At 34.2% G+C, this 27219-nt stretch overlaps 2 protein-coding genes and 1 long non-coding RNA gene across 3 annotated transcripts; 2 read left to right on the top strand and 1 right to left on the bottom strand.

Annotated features, from left to right (window-relative positions):
- The first annotated feature begins 2585 nt into the window (after positions 1–2585).
- On the top strand, positions 2586–4433 carry LOC121742120 (adenine/guanine permease AZG1-like). Its single transcript, XM_042135156.1, has one exon. It carries the CDS (start codon positions 2665–2667, stop codon positions 4279–4281), a length of 1617 nt encoding a protein of 538 aa, XP_041991090.1. The 5' UTR covers positions 2586–2664; the 3' UTR covers positions 4282–4433.
- Positions 4434–15619: 11186 nt separating this feature from the next.
- On the top strand, positions 15620–17113 carry LOC121741270. The gene is made up of 3 exons (XR_006037818.1): positions 15620–15817; positions 15980–16036; positions 17002–17113. It is a non-coding gene; the product is annotated as an uncharacterized LOC121741270 (long non-coding RNA).
- Positions 17114–23411: 6298 nt separating this feature from the next.
- LOC121810503 (protein FAR-RED IMPAIRED RESPONSE 1-like) lies at positions 23412–25023 on the bottom strand. Its single transcript, XM_042211266.1, has 2 exons — positions 24012–25023; positions 23412–23806 (listed from the first exon to the last, which is right to left on the bottom strand). Exons 1-2 carry the CDS (start codon positions 25021–25023, stop codon positions 23412–23414), a joined length of 1407 nt encoding a protein of 468 aa, XP_042067200.1.
- Positions 25024–27219: the final 2196 nt, after the last annotated feature.

Below are 27219 nucleotides of genomic sequence, written 5' to 3'. Positions count from 1 at the left end.
TGACTCTAAGGGTACGTTTTCCCTTGAGTTACTTCCCCCCCCATCGGTCTATGTTGCTTCGGCTCTTAGGCATGTATCCCTCGGGTATGCTCGTGTCTTGCTTGTACTTTATTTTATGTCGTTATATTCCATTCATTGATTCATAAAAAAAAACAACATCTTCTAAAATCTTGTGTCATTACCCAGTGTGCCATCTATTATAAGACGGAGTGAGTAATGTTTACGGCATCACGAGTCGCTTCCAAGGGAGAAATAAATGCCAGACCTGTTCGCGAGTTGACGGCCTGATGCCCCACCATGCAACCTCTCAAAGATTGGGCATGCGGCGCAAGGCCCATTCGTGAACTGCGAGCAACATTCGTTTTGACCATTTTAATTTTTTTGATTTTTTAATTAAAAAATCAACACCATTCAATATATTTATTACCTATAAAATTTTTATTTTTACTTTAATACACTGATACCATATGAGGTGTGATTAATTGCTAACTTTCTTAAGTTGCTAACTTGCTACCTCATCAACGCAGTGTATTAAAAATGTCAACATGTTGACATTTAAATGTCAACACATAATTTTGTTAAACTTCAATATAATGGGTTGATATTATGTGTTGACATTTTAATGTCAATGTGTTGACATTTTTAATACACTGCATTGATGAGTTAGCAAAGTTAGTAACTTAAATAGTTAGCAATATAACGCACCCCGATACCATATATACGCACATATATATACCTATTTCCCCTCATTTTTCTTCACGCAAAAATATATATCTTCCTCTCCAACTTTTCTCTTAATATCTCATATATTTGGACTATGTCCGACGATGACAAACTAATGGCGTCAGTGATACCATTCTTTATCTGTGAACTACTACTAGTTTTCCCAGATCCTCGATTTCTACCCTTCGACACCCATGGTGTCTATATCCCCGACATGGGTGGCATACCTGATATTTCGATGCTCGTTTGACTAAATACAACTTTCTCAGCCCTGATCTTGGAAGTGTACGTAGCCAATTCGGATAATCTTATCGTTGTAAACAATCAAAAAAACGGATGATTTACGTAAGAGAGTTGTCGAGGCGAATAATCGATCTCGGCCAAAAAAAGCTCGCTCACATACTTAAAACGAGGATATCATATGGGCTAATGGCACGGGCAAGACAGACATTTTGATAGTCGCCATGGAAATTTATCACAATGTGATCAATAAGAAGTATTTAAGCACGTCTGAATTCGAAAAAAGTCTTGTTCTTTGGAAGATATATCTCGTGTCAGGTACCGCAAACTCTGAACCTATCTCTTGAAGCTCATCGACAAGTAGATGTGTGGCATAAAGTCAATTTCGAGCTTAGGGACTCCGACGTGTAGCTATGTAAGTTTTGGCTTTGTTAAGGATTTTAATTCTGTATTTTTTAAATTTTTTTAGTATTGTAATTATGTAATTTTTTTACCTTGTTAGAACTTTGACCATGTCATTTTTAATGTGCATGATAATGCATAGAAGAGTCTTCCCTATATTATTCTCTCTATTAATTTATATTTTCTCTACTTTAACTGTATTAATTCTATAGTATTATTCAATAAAAAAATTATTTCACTTAAATTTGTAGATATTAAAATTTTAAATTAAATATGTTTCTAAATTGTCGTAGAATGATTAATTGATTAGTATGTGATATACATCTAATTTATGTATTGTGGTTAATCGACATGGATCCCCTACTATCTTACACATTTAACCGTAAAACGATAACAGATTCCTCGAGCTAGATTCGTGTATCTCCATAACACTAGGTCAACTACATGGCATTCAGATTAGTACAAAATTTAACTTTCTGATTCTGTTAGATTTTTCAATTAATTTAATTAAATTACTTATTAATTGGTGAACTGTTAACAATTTTTGTTCTAGTAACAATTTACGGAATTTACGGCAATGAGGTAGAAAATATCATAAGTGGATTCTAAATTATGTTCTGATAAATCAAATAGTAGAGTCATAATGTGAAAATATAGGAAAAGTTAGGGTTGGATGGTAAGGAGGAAGAAACAAATACTATCTCAATGAATTCAATGACGAGAAAAACGTGATAATGGCATAATCTTAATAAATACGTCGTCACTTTCATTTAAATTCATCTTTTTTTTATTTTTAAAGATATCCCAGTCAGTAATATATCTTAAAAATATAAATATTCTTTCTCCTTTTTTTATACTTTATCTATTTTCACTTAAAATTTTACTCCCTTCGTGCTAGGTATGTCATAATCCTTTTTGGTTGTTCCAATGTACATGGGTCATATTTTTTATGGCTAAAAACAATTTTACTCTTATTATTTTATTCATTCTTCATTTTTCTACTTTATTCACTTTTTATTTAACTCACTTTTAACCCACACTTCTTAAATCTTGTTTCGAAAAGAAACTCCTTTATTGAGTGACAGAGAGAATACTAAAAATACATTTCCTCTGTTTACAAAACTTTATAAATAAACAAATAATTTAAACTAATTTTAGTAGAGGAAGGAAAATGGGAAAATAAGAGTACTATCATATAAAAAGCTAAAAACTAGCATCATTAAGCAATATAAAAAGAGGGTTCACTTCCATAAAAAAATGAAAATCTAACCCAAATCCCCCCAAATCCCATTCTCCACAATGGAAATAGAAACCGGCCCACTCCCGCCGCCTTCTCCTCCGGCGCAGTCCCACATCGGCCGCCTCAACTCCTACGTCGCCAAATCCCGCATCGGCAAGCGCTTCAAGCTAGCCGAGCGCAACACCTCCTTCACCACCGAACTCCGCGCCGGCACCGCCACTTTCCTCACCATGGCCTACATCCTCGCCGTCAACGCCTCCATCCTCTCCGACTCCGGCGGCCCCTGCTCCGTCTCCGACTGCATCCCCCTCTGCCCCAACTGCCCCCTCGACTCCTCCTGCAAATTCCACCCCGTCAATCCCGGCTACGCCGCCTGCCTCGAGCGAACCCGGAAAGATCTCATCGTCGCCACCGTCGCCTCCTCCCTCATCGGCTGCGTCGTTATGGGCATCTTCGCTAATCTCCCCCTCGCCCTCGCCCCCGGGATGGGCACCAACGCCTACTTCGCCTACACCGTCGTCGGCTTCCACGGCTCCGGCAACGTCTCCTACCAATCCGCCTTAGCCGCCGTCTTCATCGAAGGCCTCCTCTTCCTCCTCATCTCCGCTATCGGCCTCCGCGCCAAGCTCGCCAAACTCGTCCCGAAACCCGTCCGAATCTCCTCCTCTGCCGGCATCGGCCTTTTCCTGGCCTTCATTGGGCTGCAGAGCAATCAGGGCATCGGCCTCATCGCTTTCAGCCCCTCCACATTGGTGACACTTGGCGGCTGTCCTGCAGCCGCCAAGGCCGCAGTCGCCGCAACGGTGCCAAATGGCACCGTTTCTGGCGACATACTCTGCCTGCACGGGCGCATGGAAAGTGCCACGCTCTGGCTGGGCATCGCGGGATTCATAATAATCGCCTTCTGCTTGGTGAAAAACATTAAAGGGGCCATGATTTACGGAATCGTATTTGTAACTGCCGTTTCCTGGTTCAGGAACACCAGAGTGACGGCGTTCCCTGACACGCCAGCAGGGGACGCCGCCTTCAATTACTTCAAGAAAATTGTGGACATCCATAAAATTGAGAGCACCGCGGGTGCTCTCAGTTTTAAGAGCATCGGAAAGGGGCATTTCTGGGAGGCGCTGGTGACGTTCCTCTACGTCGACATTCTCGACACCACGGGAACTCTCTACTCGATGGCGAGCTTCGCCGGATTCGCGGACGAATCCGGCGAATTCGAGGGGCAGTACTTTGCGTTCATGTCGGACGCGTCGGCGATCGTGGTGGGGTCGCTGCTGGGGACGTCGCCGGTGACGGCGTTCATCGAGTCGTCGACGGGGATAAGGGAGGGCGGGAGGACGGGGATGACGGCGATCACGGTGGCGGGGTACTTCATGCTGGCGTTCTTCTTCACGCCGCTGCTTGCGTCGATACCGGCGTGGGCGGTGGGGCCGCCGCTGATACTGGTGGGGGTGCTGATGATGAAGGCGGTGGTGGAGGTGGACTGGGCGGATATGCGGCAGGCGATTCCGGCGTTTATCACCTTGATTTTGATGCCTCTCACCTATTCCATTGCTTATGGCTTGATCGCTGGGATTGGAACATATATTGTGTTGCATTTTGGGGATTTGATTGGGGATTTCTTGCACAGATTTAGGTCTAATACTGAGGTTAAACAAGATCAACAAGTATGATTTTTAATATAGTTTATCATTTGTCATACATTTTTTATATGTATATAATTTGTTTTCTTCTTAATTTACTTGATGTACTACCAATTGCTTGTTACAGCAATTTGGAATTTTACGAAATTTTGAAATTAATGAATTCCTAGTCCTACTATTAATATGGCGGTTATACACCTGTTGGAAGAACGTTGGGGCAACACCAAAGACCCCCACATCCTGGCTCGACCAGTATGTAAATCCGGTATTTAGTTGCCCGTCAAGGGAGGATGTTAGCTACCACGAACCTACAAGTAGCCCACCCTCAAGGCCTACAGTGATTGTCTCATTTCACTTTTTATCATTTTTAATAACTGAAAGGACAGGGAAGTAAAACCACGGAAAATAAATGGAGAAATTCAAATGTTGGTTTGATAATTCTGAATTATCCGAGACAACAAGAATAAGAATATCAATTATAGTATATAAAATACAGAAAGAGAGGACAAAATTGGTAGTTTGTACGAGTGTAGATATTTATGAAACGAACAAATATCGGTACATTATGAAAGGATGGTTGATTTACGAAATTAGTGCGAAAACGTGTATATTGGATACCAACTAATGTCCGCGTACAAATATAAATGCAAGTCAATTTAGGTATGCTGTGCAAACAGCTCATGATTTATTTCACATATTTATTATTTCCAACTACTGCGCCAGCAACCAACAAGCATTGAAATTAAGAGCCGAATTAGTATAATTTTAATTTTAATTTCAAACTTGACTATATCATTAACGAAGTCCGAAGTCAAAATCACAACTTTTGCGGCTTCAACCATATTTTCGTCACGTTTCAAATTTCTAGTTCCACTCACTATTTTGATTGTTTATTAAGATTCGAACAACTAATTAAAAATGACATTAATTAAATGCAGAATACATAATTTAAACACCCAAACTTGTAGGAGTAATTTAAACTGCTATGAAATTCGTCACTTGTTTTGGGCAATATTTTGATATATTTGAAGAAAGACTGGAAGAGAAATTTAAATACAAGTAACTCATATATACTCTTCGTTACATGTTTTTTGAGTAAGGATGTGGAATCTATAAATGGTATAGTGAAAATATACAGATTTTAGTATATAGATGGCATACATAATATGGGTAGGGTAGGAGATCCTCTATTGTTCCTCACATGAAAGCAAATGGCGTTGTCTCAAAAACGCAAAAAATAGAAAGTTTTACTAATTATCATATCAAATACTCCCTCAATCCACAAAAAATGGACAAATTTTACTATTTTGGGTCATCCACCAAAATTAAACTAATTCTAAAAATAGAAAGTTTTAAACCAATAATAACCATACACATCATTCTAAATATGGATCTCACAGTCCAATAACACTACTTCTACCACATTTTCCTTTAATCTATCTTACTTTACCAATTATACATTAAAATTCGTGTCATTTACAACTTCGTTTATTTTATATGGACGAAAGAAGTATTATTATGCATGTGTGTTTATTTCTTTTTAGTACTTTTGTTACAATATTATTTATACATATCATGTTAATGATGTTATAGATAAAAAAATAAAGAGTGACACGACACAAAAATTAAATACATAATATCACTAGCAATAGTATTCCAGAATTTAAGATCAAACCTAAAAATTCAAAATTTATCGATTTTTAATTATCAGTAGGGGTGATAAAATGGGTAGTGGGTAACGGGTAATTCCTATCTCGACCCGACACCTGTCAGGTATCGGGTACCCGCTACCCGCTACCTAATGATAACGGGAAACAGGGCGGGATCGGGTAGTGTGTTTTAGCGTTTTGCGGGTAGTAGGTGTACGCGTTAATCCCAATAGTATCCGATATTATTAGTTATTGGCCATTATAATCTTTTTAATACTTTATAGAATCTAAGAGTTTTAAGAGTTTTTTTGAAACATTTTTATATTCCAACGAACATACAGATGAAAACTCACTGGAACTAGATATAGAGTGTCCCCTCACTTTTATTCTCAATCTATTAAAGCTTACCATCAAAATTAATACAGTAAATTAATACATATAGAAGCACCGGTTTCTGGTCGGATACGGGTACCCGCAATGTCGGGTACATGATATCCGACACTTGTATCGGGTAATCCCGATATGTTGCGCGGCGGGTATTGAGTCAACAAATTTGGTTGATATCGGGTACGTGTACCCGATTTGTCGGGTGCAGGTACCCGTAGGTAACCTGTTTCGCCACCCTGTAATCATCCGTAAGATTTGAATACTCATTTAGACATATTCATGGAGTAAATTTACTATTCATTTTAGAAGTTAATTATTGTAAGATTTTTATCACTAATTATGCTGAATTGTAGAATTAATTCCTTCACCCATATTTAAAAATGAATATCAAACCTAAAAATTTAAAACTTATCAGTTTTAAACTATATTAATATTTGAGTATCATTTAACACATTTGTAGAGTTAATTTCCAGTTAATTCTAAATATTAATTATAGTAAGGTTTTATCACTAATTATGTTCAATTGTTGCAGTTAATTTGGACGATGCAAGTGAAAAATAGGAGGTGAAGCCTATTTCTCCTCACAAGAATATGACGTATACAACGAATTGCCCAGCCCTTCCTGATCCAATAGTCTCTAAATTGATGATTTACGTAAGTGCACGAAAAAATGTGATATTTTAAGCTCCTAGTCTTTTTCGCTTTTTTTCACCATTTCGTTGATTTTTGGTATTTTCTTTGCATGAAAACTATAGAAGTGAAGAAGTTGGCAATTTTCCAAAGCTATTGCTTCAAAATAGTATAGACAGTCAGCTTATGTGATATCTTTATTTGTAAAATAAAACTATTATAGCCTAACACAAAAAAAGTTAAAACAAAACTAACAAAATATAAAACAAACTAATATATTACAAAAAGACTTAAATATGAACTCACATCAATTAAATAGAGAATGATCTCAAAACTTAAAAGCGTTATTAGCCTTTCATCCTTTCTCACACAATCCTCTTTCCACAACTTCCGACTCGTGTCTTCGGCTTACAATCTCTCTCTCACATATGACTATATCTCTACCACCTCCTCTCTATTTATTGTTGTAAATAACTCTCGTCGTAGGCCACATGAGTTGAAATCTTTTAAGGGAGCAGTAATGAAACTGATTGAAAACCTTTCAAATTCCATTACACATCAAACTGTATTTATCTAATTTATCAATAACAGTTAACAATCAACGACTATATAATCAACAAAGTCAGAAATCAATCACAGCTTTGCGGCTTCAACCATATTTTGGTCACATTTCAAATTTCCAATTCCACTTTCGTCACATTTCAAATTTCCATTCCACTCAATAACTTTAATGCTTACTAGTACAATATTCGAACAACTAACTAAATGTTACAGTAACTAAATGCATAATACCTACACTAAAAACCAACAATTGCATAATTTTAACTTTTATGTACTTGATCAGGTATTTTGTGGTAATATTTTGAATTATTTTAGGAGAGAAAAAATTAAAATACAACGGGACTTTTATGCCCTTCATTGCATATGAGTAAAAAATGAGATAAAAAGTAACGTGATATCTATAAATAATATAGTGAACAAATGTATTTTATTGATGGGTTGTAGATGATCTAAGATGTGTTTCTTATTTGAATTCAAATATGTAGTCTAGATTTGTATATTTCTGAAACATGTTAGTAATAGTTCTCTATGCTTCCTCCTTTAATACACCCTCCTTCTCTAAAAAGTATAAACATTCAATTTAGAACAAATCCTAATATATAATTAAAAGTATAAACATTTGATTTAGCATAAATTTTAATATATAATTGATAAAATAAGAGAGATAAAAAAAATTAATTAAAATATGATTAATGGATAATAGGTCCCACCTCGTTAGAGAGATAAAAGTTTCCTAAATTAGAATATTCATACTTTTCAGGAACAGACTAAAAAGGAAATTGTTCATATTTTTCAAGAACGGAGGGAGTATAAATACTGCATCGCTCTTGTTTAAATCAAATACTCCATTAGTCTCATAATAGATGTCACACTTTCTCATTTAGTTAGTCACTTAGTCCAATAAAAAATGTCACATTTCTTTTTCTTGGAAAAAGTTTATCTCACATTAATATAAATATGCTATTTTCTCTATGTATTTAACTACTTCTTCCGTCGCACAATAAATGGCACACGTAGGAAATGACACATAATTTAACGAGATGTTATTTTATGTGTTAAGTGGAAAGAGAAAATAGTATATTTATATTACTGTGAGAGAGAACTTTTTCTAAAAAATGAAATGTAACATCTTTTTTCACATTATTATTAGTGTTTAATGGTGGACCCTAATGATATAAGTTGTAAATAAATTGATGTGTATGAATAATGAGTTGGGGAGAACTTCTGGAAATGGTAATGAGCTATTTTTATGAGACTGGCGGAAAAGGAAAGTGTCCCTATTTTTATGGGACGAAGGGAGTATATTGTACTCCCTCCGTCCCTTAAATTTTGTCATACTACGGACATGGGTTTTAAGAAATGTAATGAAAAGTGAGTTGAAAAAAGTTAGTGGAGAGTGAGTTCTACTTTTATATATTAGTTTTATACTTCCTCCGTTTTTTAAAAATAACAACTCCTTCCATTTTAATCCGTTTTTTAAAAATAGCAACTTTCAAATCTATTTTAGGAAATCTTTACACCATTATACATCAATTTATTTACCACTTATACCACTACATCTAACAATATAAAGTGGACCCCATGATCCACTAATATTAATTCCAATACTTTTTTCTCTTCCTCTCTCTTATTTTACCAAATTTTCTCTCCATCTCTCTTACTTTACAACATTGTGCATTAAAACTCGTGCCGTTTCAAATCTTCCTATTTTTAAAAAACGGAGGGAGTAATGAAATATAAAGTTGGAATGAGCAAGTGGAATATGTGGCTCATTACCAAAAATAGTAAAAAGTGAAATGTGACAAATTTTGTGAGATGGATGGAAATAGAAAAATGTGACAAAATTTAGTAAGATAAAAAAATTTCACAAAATGTTACAATAAAAATTTAGAAATACTCCCTCCGTCCTATACTAATATGCACTATTTTCTTTTTTTTACGTCCCACAAGAGTATGCACTTTCTAATTTTAAAAAATATTTTCTTTCTAATAAGGTAGGACCTCTTTTCTTCTAATAATATTTCAATTACTTTTTCTTTTTATTTTTTTTATTACAGCACTTTCTATTACTATATCAATTATATATTAAATCTCGTTCCCAATTAAAAATGGTTACTTTTGGAATAGATGGAATACCATCTTTTACTTATTTTATTTAATTTTCATTTCTTTTCCGTTGAGACGGGCACTACTGTCGCCTGTCGGACTTCCCTGGTTTTAGTTGTAAAGCATTATAGATAATTGGCTAAATAATTTGTCGATCACGTTAATTAAATTGATATCATGTCAACAGGTTTGATATGCATAAAAATAATTACTCTCTCCCCGTCCCATTTTAAGTGGAGTCTTTTTAATTATACACAAGATTTTATATAGTGTTGTTTTTATGAGTTAAGTGAGGAGAATAAAGTAAAAAAGTAGGGATATCAATCGGCTAACCCGTTCGGGTTCGGGCCAACCCACTCGGGTTGTAGGGCTATTTGGGTGCTGGCTATTCGGGTTATGAATTTTTCAGGTAAAAAATTTTAAACCCTAACCCACCAGATTTCGGACTAACCCATCGGGCTATATCATTCGGCCAATAATCTCTTACATCAAAATTTTCCTCTATAAAATGTTTTTAAATTTTAGATATTTTTAGATTCTTAGTTTTAGAATCATATAAAATCTTCAAATTTCATAGTTTTCTTTAATAATGGTTGGAGATAAGTCTTTCAGTTCGATCAACTACAACATAAACAAAGATAAATCAAAATTAAATCAATCAGATTGAATTAAAGCTTGTGTTCGTGTCTTTATTTTGGTATTGTTCATAATTAATTCTTTATGAAAATTAAAAATCATATTTTACATGAATAATTATTAAAATGATAAATGTATTGAGATTTTGATGGATTAGTTTTTAATTTTGTCTTGATTGGCTTTGGTTATTGTAAGACAGTGGTAGCAGATGATGGAACGATGGAATGATGAGTCGGGGTGGAACTTGAAAGTTGATAGTGCGAGATCGAGTGAAAAATGTAAACTGAAGATTGAAGAAGACTAATGATTGTGTCACATAAAATTCAAAAAATACAAAAAATCTCTAAAACCTAATATTTTTCAATTAAAAGTTGCAACACGTTGGGCCGACCCGAAACCTGTTCGGGCCAACCCGTTTAACCATCCAACCCATTCAGGCTAACCCGTTTATCCCGTTTTATATTCAGGTTGCAAAATTACAATCCTAACCCACTAATTTTATCGGGTTATTCGGCCAATCCACGGATTTCGGGTTGGATTGACATCCATATAAAAAAAGAGAAAGAAAATAGAGAATGATATGATGTTTTTATTTTTAAAAATATTCTAAATATTTATTTAAAGTGAGATGTCTAAAAAAAGGGAAAAAAAAAGTTACTTAGAGTGAAACGAAATGGAGTAGAGTACATTTTTGTGTGTGCAATCGTACACTTCCAATAAAGATTGCGTTTCATTTCATACTCTTCCAATAAATATTGAAGTCTATTTATTTAATTTTGAACTAGCACGCTCGACTGCATAAGTTGTACTCGGCCATAATCAAAACCAAGAATCTAGTAAGCTAACTAAGCTGATATTGCACTGTCTACCACTCAAAATTGTTTACTAAAAAAATAAAGAGTTCGCTTTCAATTTGTCAGAGCTAAATCAACAAAATACTGAAAAGTGTGGCAGATAATCTGTTTAGATTGTTCATTTCATTTGATTTTTAAATTTAATAAGATAGTAGAATAGTGATGCATTTGCTTTATCCTTGTTGTTTTCAAGTGGATCTCGTGAGATTTATCATAATGAAGGTGCAAGTGACTCTCAAGTCACAACCGTCTGCTTTTCCTCAAAAGCAATAGATGTGGAAGAAGGATTCTTTTAAAAGAATAATACTCAATTCGTCCCACAAAAATATGCACTCTTTTCTTTTTTAGTCATCTTACAATAATATATATTTTTCAAATTTGGAAACTATTTTTTTAATAAGGTGAGACCAATTCAACAATAATAATATTTTAATTATTTTTTCTTTCTACTTACCTTTCACTTTATCAATTATGTATTAAAATTCATGCTCAACCAAATGTACATATTCTTATTGGACGGAGAGAGTACTGAAATTTAATTGTACGTGTGTTCCCCTCGTCCCATATTACTTGTACTTTTTATTTTAGCTCGTAAATTTGGCATTGATCTTTTAGTATAATTAAATATAATGAGAGATCACCTATAAAAAACATTTAATTAACTTTAATATATTAATTAAATACCATAATTTTTAAAATAAAGATAGAGTATAAATAGTTTGCGATGAGCCGAAACAGAAAAATGTGACTAACATGAGACAGGAGAGTATAGTAAGCTAGTCTTGTTCAAGACCATATCTCATTGACATAATAGTAATATCATAAATAATAAACAAAATATTAAAAAAAAGTTGAATATTGCAGTAACAATAAAATGATGTTTGCCAATATATTTTATCCATGTTTACATCCGAAAATACAACTTGTAATTAGAATTTAAAATTTTACATTATTAAATGCTCCGCTACACTAAAAGCGGTAAAGGTAGATATAGATCTAATCATTTCAAATCTTCGATACTTAACAATGCAGCCACACTCATTTTCTCTAATCACTGGAGTTTTTTCTTTAAAATATGAAAATCTTTCCGACCACCATTAATCATAATCAATTACGTCACGGATCTTTCGATCTTACCTCCACTACGAAATGGCTTTTATGAGTGTATTGAAAATAACACTAATATATACAGTTATTTTCAATAAGATAGAATTTTTTCCTAATTTCACAAATTTTGACTAGGATATCAATTCTCACTAGCGGTGAGAAAAAAACCGGAAACCGAATATCTGAATCGAACCAAACCGAAATTTTGAAATTTGGTTCGGTTTTTTCGGTTTTTCGGTTCGGTTCGATTTTGAAATTTAAAAAATTTTGGTTTTTTGTTCGGTTCAGTTCGGTTCGGTCGAGAAAAAAAACCGAATAACCGAAAAACCTAATTATATATATATATATATATATATATACATGGTTTTGATCTATGCAAAACTAGATTTAAATACAGAAACGCAGAACAATATCATACGTAGGACACTTTTAGGTCATAGTTAGTTAATTTTTAGGTCATGTTAACAAATCATGACCTAAAATGATCTTAGCATGACATTAAACCCAAATATTATAATATGACCTAAAATTGCTTAATTATGACCTTCCTTGTTTTTGGTTATAGGGAGATGATCAAAATAAAAATGCATTTAAATCCAGGAATGCAACCCAAATCTTGGCCCTAGGATTAGATGATCTAATGGTCAATAATTAACCAAAAACACGGAAGGTTATAATTAAGCAATTTTAGGTCATATTATAATATTTGAGTTTAATGTCATGCTAAGATCATTTTAGGTCATGCTTTGTTAGCATGACCTAAAAATTAACTAACTATGACCTAAAAGTGCCCTACGTATGATACTGTTCTGCGTTTCTGTATTTAAATCTAGTTTTGCATAGATCAAAACCATATATATATATATATATAGGGTGCTGTTAGGTTGAGATTATTTAGCTAAATTGAGAAATGAGATGCAATCTCAGCCACTAATCCACAAGATTAACGACATGTCAACAGCTATCACATTATGTCAACACGGGGGTATAAGTGTCATTTCGTGTTTTAATGTGTCGGATTGTTGACATGGCTTGTATGTCTAGTTGACATGACTTATAATTGTTGTTGACATGGTTTCTATGTGCAGTTGACATGGTTGTACGTGTAGTTGACATGACTTGTAACACAGTTGACATGGCTTGTACGTGTAGTTGACACGATATGTACCGTAGTTGACATGACATGTATGTGCCGTTGACACGATATGCACCATAGTTGACATAGTGTCACCAACTTATATATCAAATGTCAACAACTTATAGTAAAATGTCATCAGCTTGTATATCAAATGTCAACCGCTTGTCAAAAACTTGTATATATTGTCAACAACTCAAAAACAATTATTGTAATTAAAAAATAACAACTATTTGACTTAATCTTCTCTAAGCATCATAGTATACAACTATGCAATAGCTTAATTGATAATTCCATAACAGAAACGGAGACGGAGTCGGAGGAGATTGACTCGCCGGAGGTGGAGCGGCTGAGGGAGGATCTGTTGGACGGAATCGACGAGGATTCCGATCTCTGCACTTGCATCTCCGGATTGCGGCGAATCCGGAGAAGATTTATCTAATGCTTTTCATATCCCTTTTCATTTGTGTAAATGCTTTTACAACTGTCAAAGGAGAAGTTGAAATTTGAAACCTGAAACCAAGAATCAGATCTGGAAGCAAAGTCAAAACTATTTTATTTTAATCAATTCGAGCTAATATTTTACTATTCTGTTTAGTACCCTATAAATTGGTAGTAGGAAAAATCAATTCAGATCACCCAACTGCAGTGAACCGCACAGAAATAAGCAAGCAATCGAGAAGTTTAACCGAACCGTACCGTATCATAAAGGGGGAAACGAAATGGAAGACAAATCGTCGTCGAGGAGAAGGTTCTCGAGATTGGGAAGAATTCAGAAACCTGTGGCGAGCAGTAGTACTATGGAGGCGATTTCGCACATTAACGGCGGAGAAATCGCGGCGGCGGTGGCGGAGGATGGACGGGTGAAGATCGTGGTGAGGAAGGAAGATCTAAAGCAGGTGCTAGAGGTGATCAGGGAAAATGGCGGAGGCTGGGTTCCCGTGACGAATTTATCGCTAGAGCAGCGGCTGAATTTGACGCGTAGAAGGCAGATCTTGAGGGCGGCGAGTAGAAGCCGGCGTTCCTGTGCGCTGCTAAATTTTCAATGATGTGCAGAAGGTGGAGGCGTAAGGGAAGAAGAATGGGAGGGGAGAAGTTAGTTTTTATTTGTTTTCAACTAAATTTACCATTATACCCTTTCATAATAAATTAATCTAAAAATATTTTTTGTGTGGCAAAATCTGGACCACTCATTTAATAAAAATGAGTGGCTGATGTTGCATCTCATTTCTCAATTAGCCTAAAAAATCTCAATTGATCATGGACCTATATATATATATATATATAGGGTTGTGATCAATTGAGATTTTTTAACCTAATTGAGAATTGAGATGCATTATAAGCCACTCATTTTTATTAAATGAGTGGTCCAGAATTTGCCACATGGAAAATATTTTTACATTAATTAATTGTGAAAGGGCATATTTGTAATTTCATCATATATTTTATTTAATAAATATTTTTTTTTATTTTTTTAAAAAAAATTATTTTTTTTCAATTTTTTAATTTTTTATTTATTTTATTTATTTATTTATTTTTTTTTTTGTCAACAACATATACAATTCATGTCAACTACACACATGTAATGTCAACTACATATACAATTCATGTCAACTACACACATATAATGTCAACTACATATACAATTCATGTCAACTACACATATATAATGTCAATTATAAGCTGTTGACATTTGATGTGCAGAGCTATTGACATTTGATGTGCAGACTACACATCGTAGTTGACATAATGTCTCAGTAGTTGACATCGCGCGAAAATTTAAAAAAAATTTTAAAAAAAATAAAAAAAATTAAAAAAAATAAATTTTTTTTAGTTGTTGACATTTTAATACGAGTTGTTGACATTTGATATTCTGGCTATTGAAATGAAATGACAATAATACCCCTTAGTTGACATAATCTACTTGCAGTTGACATTTCAAAATGAGTGGCTGAAAATGCATCTCAATTCTCAATTAAGCTAAAAAATCTCAACCTAACAAGACCCTATATATATATATATATATATATATATATATATATATATATATATATATATATAGGGTAGTGTTAAAATCTTATATACCACTTAGATTTAAGTTCCATTTTTATTGGGATCGTTGGATCTTGAGGATGAACGATCTAGATTTAATTCTTATAGTAGCATTATGTAGTTCATTATTTAGTTTATTTCATGCATTATGAGGGTGAATTAGTAATTATATGTGCTCAAATCTGGAGAAACCGAGGAGCCGAGATTTTAGCGGGATACACCCACTACTTTCCATGTACTCCACTCCTCATTCATCATCATCCTTAATTACTCCAGCTTCTCTCTCCATTTTTGACTTCTCAAATTCCAGCCAAACCCTAGCCGCCTCCACCACCGTTTTCGCCGATACAAGCTTAAATTCATCCGCTGTTACCTTCGATTTTCAGTCATCCGTTCTGTTCTGAACAATACTCCACCGCCACCATCACCGTTTTCGCCAATAAGAAGAGGTAGGGTTTTCGAATGTGTATGTACTAGTTTAATTTTCGAGTTGCAACAACCCTTTCTCCAAGTTTCGCCTGTAACACACCACAATTCAACTGCATACCACCGACCGGCCGTATTTGTTAATACAGTCTAATTCCCCTTTGTTTCGTTGGATTCCTTCGCAGTTCTTAAAATGACAAAAAGAGGACGACCAACAAATTCACAACAATCCCAGCAAGAGGGTGAGCCTTTGTTTTTCATTTGTAATTCGAATTGATGTTTATTTTTGGATTTTACTCCGACATGGTTTAACGTAATTTTGCAATTCGAATTGATATTTTATTTGCAAAATATCTGCTTGTTCTGTACTTGTTAAAATCTCTTCATTATTTGCCAATGTTACTACATTATTTGAATATGTGAATGCATTATGGTCATTTCTGTTTTAAATTGTCAGATAACAAATGTAATATTAGTATACTCATTAATTCATATAATCTCTGCATTATGTTCAAATGTGATTGCATTATTTTACTATATCCTTGAATTATGTGTAATGCTGTTTTATACAGTAAAAGAGGAAAGGTATTGAGTGTTACATTCTGTGTATTAAAACTGTATATCAATGCATTATTTACCTATATGATTACATTATGAATGTTGTTGGTGTGGTTATAGATTGCGGAAGAGTAAATTGAAAATCTGCTTGTTCATTAATTTTTAAAATCTCTTCATTATTTGCCAATGTGTCTACATTATTTTAAAATGTGAATGAATTATGGTCATTTCTGTTTTATATTGTCAAATAACAAATCTAAAATTAATATATTCATTAATTCATATAATCTTTGCATTATGTTCATATGTGAATGCATTATTTTCATATATCCTTGAATTATGTGTAATTCTGTGTTATACAGTAAAAGCGGAAGGGTATTTAGTGTTAGATTCTTTGTATTAAAACTGTATATCAATGCATTATTTTCCTATATGATTACATTATTAAAGTTGTTGGTGTGGTTATAGATTGTGAACGAGTACATTGAAAATCTGCTTGTTCATTACTTGTTAAAATTTCTTCATTATTTGTCAATATGACTACATTATTTGAATATGTGAATGCATTATGGTATATTATTTCATTATTTGGATTTGATAGTGCATTATGTAGCCTGTTTTTTACTTTACGTTTGATTTTGATATGCAGAGATGCAATTGTGTATGAGGACAACTAAAAACAAACGGTGCAGAGTGAGTTCCTTTCGTTGGAACCGTTCAAAGCTGTCAGCCCGGTCATTATAGACACTTGGTGCTCTTACTTGAATAACATGGAGAAGCTGAAGACACCAGATAGTAGTTGTCATTATTTTGATTGTTGTAGGAAATACGAACTATCAAAGGGCTGATGAGTACTTCAATGAGTTAACCGCACAGTTATTAGAGTAATTCAGTGTTATAGAATCCAATAACGAATAAAAATTCGGTGCATGTATCAGTTTAAACGTTGTTATTATTGAGTGCGTACTACACCCTAACCCCTACACTTATTAAACCCTTATGGGTAACAAGAAACGTGTGGCAAACATCGAAACACGCCACATCTTATTCGTATACATTGCAGTTCAAATATGGTGCATTATATAGTCAATAAAATCCATTACTCGTTAACATTCGGTGCATTATTCGTATCAGTTCGTTTCCATTCGGTGCATTATTCGTATCGGTTTAAACGTTGTTATTAATGAGTACGTACTATACCCTAGCCCCTAGGCTTATTAAACCCTAAGGGGAAACAAGAAACGTGTGCCAAATATCGAAACACGACACATCTTATACGTATGCATTGCAGTTCACAAATGGTGCATTATATAGTCCACAATATCCATTACTCGTTACCATTCGGTGCATTATACGTTTATGTTTAAACATTGTTATTAATGAGTACGTACTATACCCTAGCCCCTAGGCTTATTAAACCCTTAGGGGAAACAAGAAACCTGTGTCAATCATCGAAACACGACACATCTTAATTGTATACATTGCAGTTCATATATGGTGCATTATATAATCAATAATATCCATTATTTGTAACCATTCGATGCATTATTAGTATCAGTTTAAACGTTGTTATTTATGTGTACGTACTATACCCTAGCCCCTAGACTTATTAAACCCTAAGGGGAAACAAGAAACGTGTGCCAAACATCAAAACATGGCACATCTTATTCGTATACATTGCAGTTCACATATGGTCCATTATATAGCCAATAATATCCATTGTTCGTTAACATTCAGAGCATTATTTGTATGTTCATTACTTGACTGATTCTGAACATTATTTGGCTATTTGAATGCATTATTTATCTTGTTTTATGCATCACGTGGTTGCTGTTGTACGTAGTAGACCCTAGCCCCCAGGCTTGTTAAACCCTTAGGGAAAACAAGGAACGTGCACCAAACATCGAAACACGGCACACCTTAAATGAAACGGGGCTGGATAAATGTTCATTACATATCACAAATAATGCATTACAGAAACTAAAACCACGCATTACACTACATAATATGTACATTATGTATATCTATTTTAAAAAATGCCTACGCGCTATGCATGTGCAACCCCGAGGAATTACTGCAGCTCGTGTATTTGGACAACGTTTTTTAGACTTAGAACATACTACACCCTAGCCCCTAGGCTTGTTAAACCCTTAGGGAAAACAAGAAACGTGGGTAAAACATCGAATTACGGCACAACCTAAACTAGGGGCTAGGATAAATGTTCATTACATACCACAAATAATGTTCATTATAGAACCTAAACTAAATGAGTAAGGATAAATGTTCATTACATACCACAAACAATGCGTTACAGAAACTAAACTACGCATTATACTACACAATATGTACATTATGTATATCTGTTTTAAAATATACCCACGCGTTATGCATGTGCAACCCCAGACGAATTACTCTAGCTCGTGTATTTGGACAACATTTTTTAGACTTAGAACATACTACACCCTAGCCCCTAGGCTTGTCAAACCCTTATGGCAAACAAGAAACGTTCGCCAAACAACGACACACGGCACAACTTAAATTATAATATCGTCAAGGAGTTGATCGAATATTTGTTTGTTCATTACTTGGTATAAGCTGTTCATTATTAGGCGATGTGATTACATTATTTGCCTATGTGCATGCATTATGTTCATTTCTGTTTTTAATTGTCAACAGCCAAATGGAATATTTGTTTATTCATTACCTCATATAATCTCTGCATTACGTTCATATGTTAATGAATTATTTTCATATATGCATGAATTGCCGTTGGTCATTGTTGAAATAGCTTATGCTCATTAAGTAAATGATTATGTTCATTAATGTGTATATTTGTATTCATTATATGTCATGTATCATGCATCATGTCAAAGTTTTTTTATATTGTCAAGGAGTTGATCGAATATTTGTTTGTTCATTACTCGGTATAAGCTCTTCATTATTAGTTGATGTGCTTACATTATTTGCCTATGTGCCTGCATTATGTTCATTTCTATTTTTATATGTCAACATGCCTCCTTCGAAGCTAAATATGGCTGAGATTAAAAATTAAACGAAATCTGCATAAAATAATATGAAAATCTGCACAAATACTTAGTGGGAAATCTGCATAAAATAATACGGCTAAAATTATGGAGCATTCCATAACTAACTACAAATGTTAATCTCTATTATACCCTTTAAACGTTTAAAATTTAAGAAATTAACTAATTATTTGTCAATGTTTTAACCATCCGATCACAACAAATCCACGTCTGAGATTAAAAAGGAGATTGGATTAATAGTGGAAAAAGGATTTGAATACAATCATATATATATATATATATATATATATATATATATATATATATATATATATATATATATATATATATAGGGTCCTGTTAGGTTGAGATTATTTAGCTAAATTGAGAAATGAGATGCAATATCAGCCACTAATCCACAAGATTAACTAAATGTCAACAACTATCACATTATGTCAACACGGGGGTATAAGTGTCATTTCATTAATCAAATGGTGGAAAAAATAAAATTAGATTTCAAAATCATTTTCTAAAACAATTTCTAAAACTCTCGGTGAAATATCTTCTGTGCAAATACAAATTTGCTTATCTTCAAAATTCAAATCGAAAACATTCATCAGCGCTTCAAAGTCGACTTCATAAATTTCTAAAATGATGATTCAAAGAGAATCGGCTGAAGCGCCGATTGTAGCTGAACCGGTTGAAGCACCGATCGAAGAGAATCGGCGTTCCACATCAGCTGTGGTTCCGACTTCTTCAGCGGTGGTTCCGACTTCTTCAGCGGTGGTTTCAACTTCTTCAGGTTCAGCAATTGATTCAAATTTTAAGTATATTTCTTCGATTTTAGTGTATTAAATCAAATCTGGATTTGTTTTCTTATGAATTTGATTTCTGCTGAATTTTTTTTGTTGATTAGCCATGGTAGAATTGCAATTGGAAGCATCACCTTCCAGTTAAGGATTTGTTTAAAATTTTAAGATTATTGGCATTTCATACAATGGCTATTGACATAGCTATAATAGCAGTATATGCTTGTTTGAATAACTGTTAGGATGACTGTAGATTGAAGCAGAAAGAGTTATTTATATAGATTTATTGTGTTTCATTTCATACAATAGCTATTGACATAGCTATAAAACAGAGTATATGCTTGTTTGAACAGAGTATATGATTTGTTTGACATGGCTATTAACATAGATTTATTAACAGAGTATACTTAATGCCTGAACTTATTATTGATATAGATTTATTGTGTTTCATTTTAAACCAGAAAACAGAAAAATATCAAAGCGAAAAAGGAGTACCTCGGTATCTCAGAAAGAGTTAATGATTGATGAGAAAAAATAAAATAAAAGTGTAGAGTATGAAAAACAGAGTCAGATTGCTGAAAATGTATCTCAAAGGCTTCTAGTGAAAAAGGAAGCCTTTGTTTTTTTGTTGATGCAATAAGCCAATTGAATGAGGCACAGATTAATTATGTGAAGGAGATGGGTTTTGAGAGTGTCTTGTATTACAGAATTGAGTACATTCCAAGTAGATTAGCATTTTCTTTGTTGAAGAGCTTTGATGAAGAAAAGTGTAAGATAAAGCTTTATAATGTGAAAAAATTTCATATCACGGAAGAGGATATGGAGCTTGTATATGGATTTCCAAGAGGTGACATTATTTACTGCAGAGAGAAGTGGAAAAGTAATGCACCTTTCATGAGGGAGTTAGCAGAACAGTGTGATACGAAACCAGGAAACGTGAACCATAAAGCTGTTGAACTGCTTATGTTAGCAGATCATGAAGGAGGACCACAGTTCAAGAGATTGTTCTTGGTCCTATTAGAATCCGCATTGATTGAGCCTTCAACATGTGGAATGATAAAATCTAAGATTGGAGAGATAATTGATGATTTGGATAACGTGAGAAATATCAACTAGTGTTCATATACAATCTCTGTGCTCAAGTTTGCTATGGGAAATTGGTCGAAGATAGAGAAGAACGCCTTTGCAGGACCACTTCCCTTCCTCATGGTATGTTTTACATTTTGTATTACATTACTTATTGAAATGACTTGTATGTATAGTTGATATAGCTTGTACTATAGCTGACATAAGTTGTATTAGTTATTTAAGTGGCTTGTATATTGAGTTGACACTACACACTAGTAATGGACATGCATTTTTTAACATATCTGCTACTTAGATAGAGTTATACAAGACAAGCGTCTTGTTCCTCGCACATTTCCATTAATGAAATGATGGAAAAGTGAACATCTTCAGGCTAGAGAAGATAAAGAGATCAGTGAAGGAGTTTTTGGTTTAGGACGTATTAAGAAGATATATATTTTGGAGGAGGAGGAGCAGCAGGGGGAGAGGGAGGAGAACAAGGAGGAGGAGGAGCACGAGGAAGAGGAACACAAGGAGGAGGAGGAACACGAGGAGGAACACGAGGACGAGGAGGAGCAGGAGGAACACGTGCCTCAACCACAGATTACTGCTGACAGTGGGTTGGGTCTTCCCATAATCTACCAATCCCAAAAAAATTCATAAAGGATGTAGTAAAAAACATTTTTCACATGAATTACGGGAATTTCAATCTTGTCAAGACCCTTAAAGAAGCTCCTCCACACATCAAAACTAATTATTTATTCGGAATGTTGTGTGATATGGCTAGATCTTCAGTTGGAAGCCAAACAACGCCAATTGAGTCTGTGAATGAGAAGTGTCAACTATTATCCAAGATGTTTGATGAAGACAAGCCTGATAGTTTTGATCGTTGGAAAATAATCTCTGAATCAATACTTCTTGCTCAAAAAGAAAAGGAAGCACTTGAAGATTTGACTGAATTTCCAACTTTCAAAACGTCACGTTTCTTGGATCAAGTAAGTACATCATTTTCTTTACATATGTTTCTCTGAGTTGACATAAGATTACTCCTGTAGTTTAGATACTAACATTATAGAACTAATTTACAAGCAGTATGCAGAGCAAAGAAACAGAGAAAATATCCATACTTCGCCAGTTTTAGATCCTAAAGGAGTGAGCTAAATCCTGTCTTTTGTTATTTAGAATCAATTGAAATTAATTTGATATTAATTATAAATTACTAATTGAATAGGCTGCTGAAGAAAGAGAAGGAGAAGGAACAAAAGAGGACACAGTGGGTGATGACAGTAATGGATCAGACTCTCCTATATCACCAGCAGCTGCAGGCCCAATGGATGACGCATATGTTGAAACGAACAAAGAAAAGCAACATGAGAAAGGGAAAGAGAGAGAAGAGAATATTGTTAAAGTAAAATTACTATAACTATGATTAAAATGACTGAATTATTTTTATATGGCTTGAAAGTGAAGTTGACATTTGAGTTTAATTGTTGTTGACATGGCTTGAAAGTGAAGTTGACATTTGGTTTAATTGTTGTTGACATGGTTTTCTGTGTAGTTTACATGGCTTGAAAGTGTAGTTGACATTTGGTTATAATTGTTGTCGACATGGCTTCTGTGTGTAGTTGGCATGGCTTATGATTGTTATTAACATGGCTTATGATTGTTGTTGACATCGTTCTATGTGTAGTTGACATAGTATATAACATAGTTGACATGGTTGTACGTGTAGTTGACATGATTGTACGTGCAATTGACATGACTTGTACGCGTAGTTGACATAGCTTGTAACACAGTTGACGTGGCTTGTACGTGTAGTCATATAATACATGTCAATAGACAGCAAATCAAATGTTAAAAACAAATAAGAAAATGTCAACAACTTAAAAACAAATCTTATAATTTAAAAAAACAAATATTTTCCCGCTATTTGGCACATGTACATGAATTATGGTCATATAATACATGTCAATAGACAATAAACCAAATGTTAAAAATAAATAAGAAAATGCCAATAAACTGTATAAATGTCAACAACTAAATAATTCTCATATTAATAACCAAAATATCAAATATCAACAACTAATAAGAAAATGTCAATAACATGTAGCATATGTTAAAACTAAAAAACAAATCTGTTTGTTAAAAAAGAACAATTATGTCTACTTTCTGCCACAACTCCTGGCATTATGATCTGTCACTTTATGACACTCTCCACAACGCCTATGAAGTTTACTTGCTTTTTCAATTGCTTTCTCTATGCTCGACTTAATCCTGCTTTTCTTGTCACTTGCACCCCCCTTTGTACTAACCACATCTGGAGCATGTGCAGTTATTTCTTCAGGTACAATAATACCATATATGTTCTTGATGGAACCATTTTTATCAACTAATGAAGATCCAGTACTTTCATGAGTAAAAATTTGAGGACCAATACCCGCAAGCAAATTATCCAATGCAATCAGATGATTTTTATTCTTAAAAGCACGTTGATATAGACCAAAGTAACGTCCATGCCACCTGTTACCAAGCTGTAGCTTGTCATCTTCGTTAGAACCTGCAAACATAAACATGTCAATATCCTATATAAATTATATGAACACTAAATCTGTAACATGACAACAGCCTATATATTTTATGTCAACACAAAATTGAAATATACTAAACATGAGTGTTTTTGTTAAATACAGAGAATGTCATCGTCCTGTTTGAGCAACATATGACAAATGAACTGAAATATCTATAGGAAACAGTTCACATACCTTTGTCAGACGCACTTTCATCACTCATGAGACCATGAACTGCCTTCAATAATTCACTTTTCAGCCACCGGTTACCAACATACTTCTCTGAAATATTGTTGACATCTTTGTTTCTGAGGACGAAGAAAAGATGGCTGCATAGATAACCACACCTTTCAAATAGTTTACACTCACAATCAAATGACTCAGTCTCTATCTCATGTGTAACTGTGAAGGTCTTCTTTCTAGCATCAGAAACTTTAAAGACCTCGATATTCTCCAAAGTGGAAATGCTAATCATCCGACAACTCTTATCAGCCTCAGAAATCGATTCTTGTACCACTCTAAACATCCTATCCGTGTATATAGATGCCAATTGCTTCTCAAATGTTAAATCAGTGGCATATTTTAGAGAGATTATAGAATCATAATAGTCAAGCCTTTCAGTTTGATTCCTTTGAGCATCAATGTCATTATTATACTGAAGAGTGAAGTCAACAAAATTAAACAACGGTTTCAAGTACCTCTTAAAAAAACTGTTTTCAGATTCTGGAAAAGATGTTCTCATTAAAGAACCCATAGGAACATCTCTAAAGTAGGCTGTGATCCACAAATGTTTAACAACAAACATGTCCTTAAACCATTTATGATCTTCCACACCATATTTTTCAACAATACCAGTCCATAATATGTCAAACTCATCTGGATCTAACAATTCTGACCAAACACAAGCCTTAAACTCCTTACTAAACTTTTCTCTATCAGAAATAGATTTTGGTATTTTCTCAAACAACTTGCTCATAATATGCCACATGCACAAACAATGCCTTGTACCAGATAATACCTTCTCAATTGCAAGCCTCATTCCCCAATCTTGGTCTGTGATTATGATCCTTGGAGCAACACCCATGCATTCAACAAAGACAGTAAAAACCCATGAGAATGCATCACAATTCTCACTGGATACGAAACCAGCTCCAAATGCAATAGGACACCCGTGATTGTCTTTCCCGGTAAATGGACCAAACACCATACGATACCTATTGAACAAATAGATCAACACAAAACATCAATAATTTTTTAATAATAACCAATGTCAACTATAGATATATCCTATGTTGACTACTATGTCAACAGCTAAGTCAACTAACTATTATGTATGTCAATTACCAAGTATAATAAATAAACTACCTATTTGTCGAATATGTTGTATCAAATGCTACAACATCTCCAAACATATGGTAATGTTTCCGAGACTCAACATCAGACCAAAATAAGCTCACTAACTTTTATCATCAGGTGGTAATTGGTATTTGTAAAAAAAGTCTTCACAAATTCTCTTCGTTCTCTTGCATCTGATTTAGGATCATTTGAACATCCACTTCTTTCAGTTTCTCTTTAATATCACGAGAACAATTCCTAAAATCATTCAACGTACACCCAACAACATCATAACCACCCAAAAACTCATTTAATAAGTTGAAAGTTGAAGTAGGACCGATGTTAGCTTTGGTGCAATCTTCAACAAACTTGTGATGAACATCATTCATACTGCGATTTCCTTTCATAAATCGCTTATGATCTTTGTTAACCATAGCATGATTGTGTTCCTCAATGAATTGGTGCACAAGATAATATTTAACACCACAATCAGAAAAAAACTTGAAACTGATCCTTGCTCCACATCCACACCTTTTTGTGCCACGTCTGCGTTTTTTCTTTGAAGTTACTTCATCATCATCTGACATGTTCATATCCTCAGATATACTTACATCGACATCCAACGGATCAACTATATGAAAACCTTGTATGTTGCAGACAACATACTGAAAAGTAATAACACCACCACTAGACTTATTTCCAAATCTTCGACAATCAAAACAAGTCTCTTGAGCATACTTTTCATGAAAGGAAATTCCCTCCTCAAGTGAAGAAAATTTTTTACCTTCATAAGGCCTCAACTCAGCCTTGCAAATTGGAATAACATATCCTACAACATAATGGGAAAATATGTCAACAACCTAAAACAGATAATGTCAACTAGCATATCTTAACTGACCCACACCAGAATCCAGAATCAAAATCTCAAAATAAGCAGCACCAACATATCAGACATCCTATCACAGGCTCTCAACTCTACCCATAACCCCTTCCTCCACCAACAAACACCACATCATGGGTTCTTCAGCCAGGGGAAGGTGCATTTTACATACGACTATTTTGTATGTGAACAAAATGTTAACAAAGAGTATAGCTATATAGAATATTTAACAGGTAACATAAATCATGTCATCATATTTACATTTATGTCAACAGAACATCAATTCAAACCAGGACATAAAGTCAAGTAGCATATCTTAACTGACCCATACTAGAATCAAAATCTCAAAATACGCAGCACCAACACACCAACACCAACATCTTAGACATCCTATCATGGACTGCCAACCCTACCATAACACCTTCCTCCACCAACAAACACCACAGCAGGGGCTCTTCAGCCAGGGGAGAGTGCATTTTGCATACAACTATTTTGTATATCAACAAAATGTCAACAAATAGTATAACTATATAGAATATTTAACAGGTAATATACATCATGTCAACAGATTTGCATTGATGTCAACAGAACATCAATTCAAATATCAACATCTGTGCATTGATGTAAACAGAGTATAATTCACCAACAATGTACAAAAAAGTCATGTTAATGAAAACCAATCCAAATTACCTTAATCATTCGTCGACGTCGACTCGGAATAAGATGAAGAATCCATCAGATAATACCTTAGGTATTGATTATGAAGTGAACTCGAAGCTGAAGATGAAAAAGTAAACAAAAACTGATTAGGAACGAATTTGACTGGGCATCAACAAATAAAGCATAAAAACAGAATCAAAGTCGATAAAATCAACCTAAAAACTTCAGATTCAACTAAACTCCGTCGATTTCGTCGTCAGTTTTTTGAAAATTTATCAATTTTCGGATGAATATAGAGGGCTCGTTGAAATCCGATAGAAATCTCACAGAAATTAGAACACAGAAATCGTTGGAATCGATTGAATCACAGAAATTGCGATTGAATCGCAAATCGCACACAAATCTCACTCAAATCACGATTCAAAGCTGAGAAACATAAATTAAAATACGAAATGACCATTATACCCTTTCAAAATAAACTAATCTAAAAATATTTTTTGTGTGTCAAAATCTGGACCATTCATTCAA

The sequence above is a fragment of the Salvia splendens genome, chromosome 7, assembly GCF_004379255.2.
Source record: "Salvia splendens isolate huo1 chromosome 7, SspV2, whole genome shotgun sequence".
Lineage (NCBI taxonomy): Eukaryota > Viridiplantae > Streptophyta > Magnoliopsida > Lamiales > Lamiaceae > Salvia > Salvia splendens.
The sequence above is the reverse complement of the archived record's forward strand: the minus strand, read 5'-3'. Positions and strand labels throughout refer to the sequence as shown.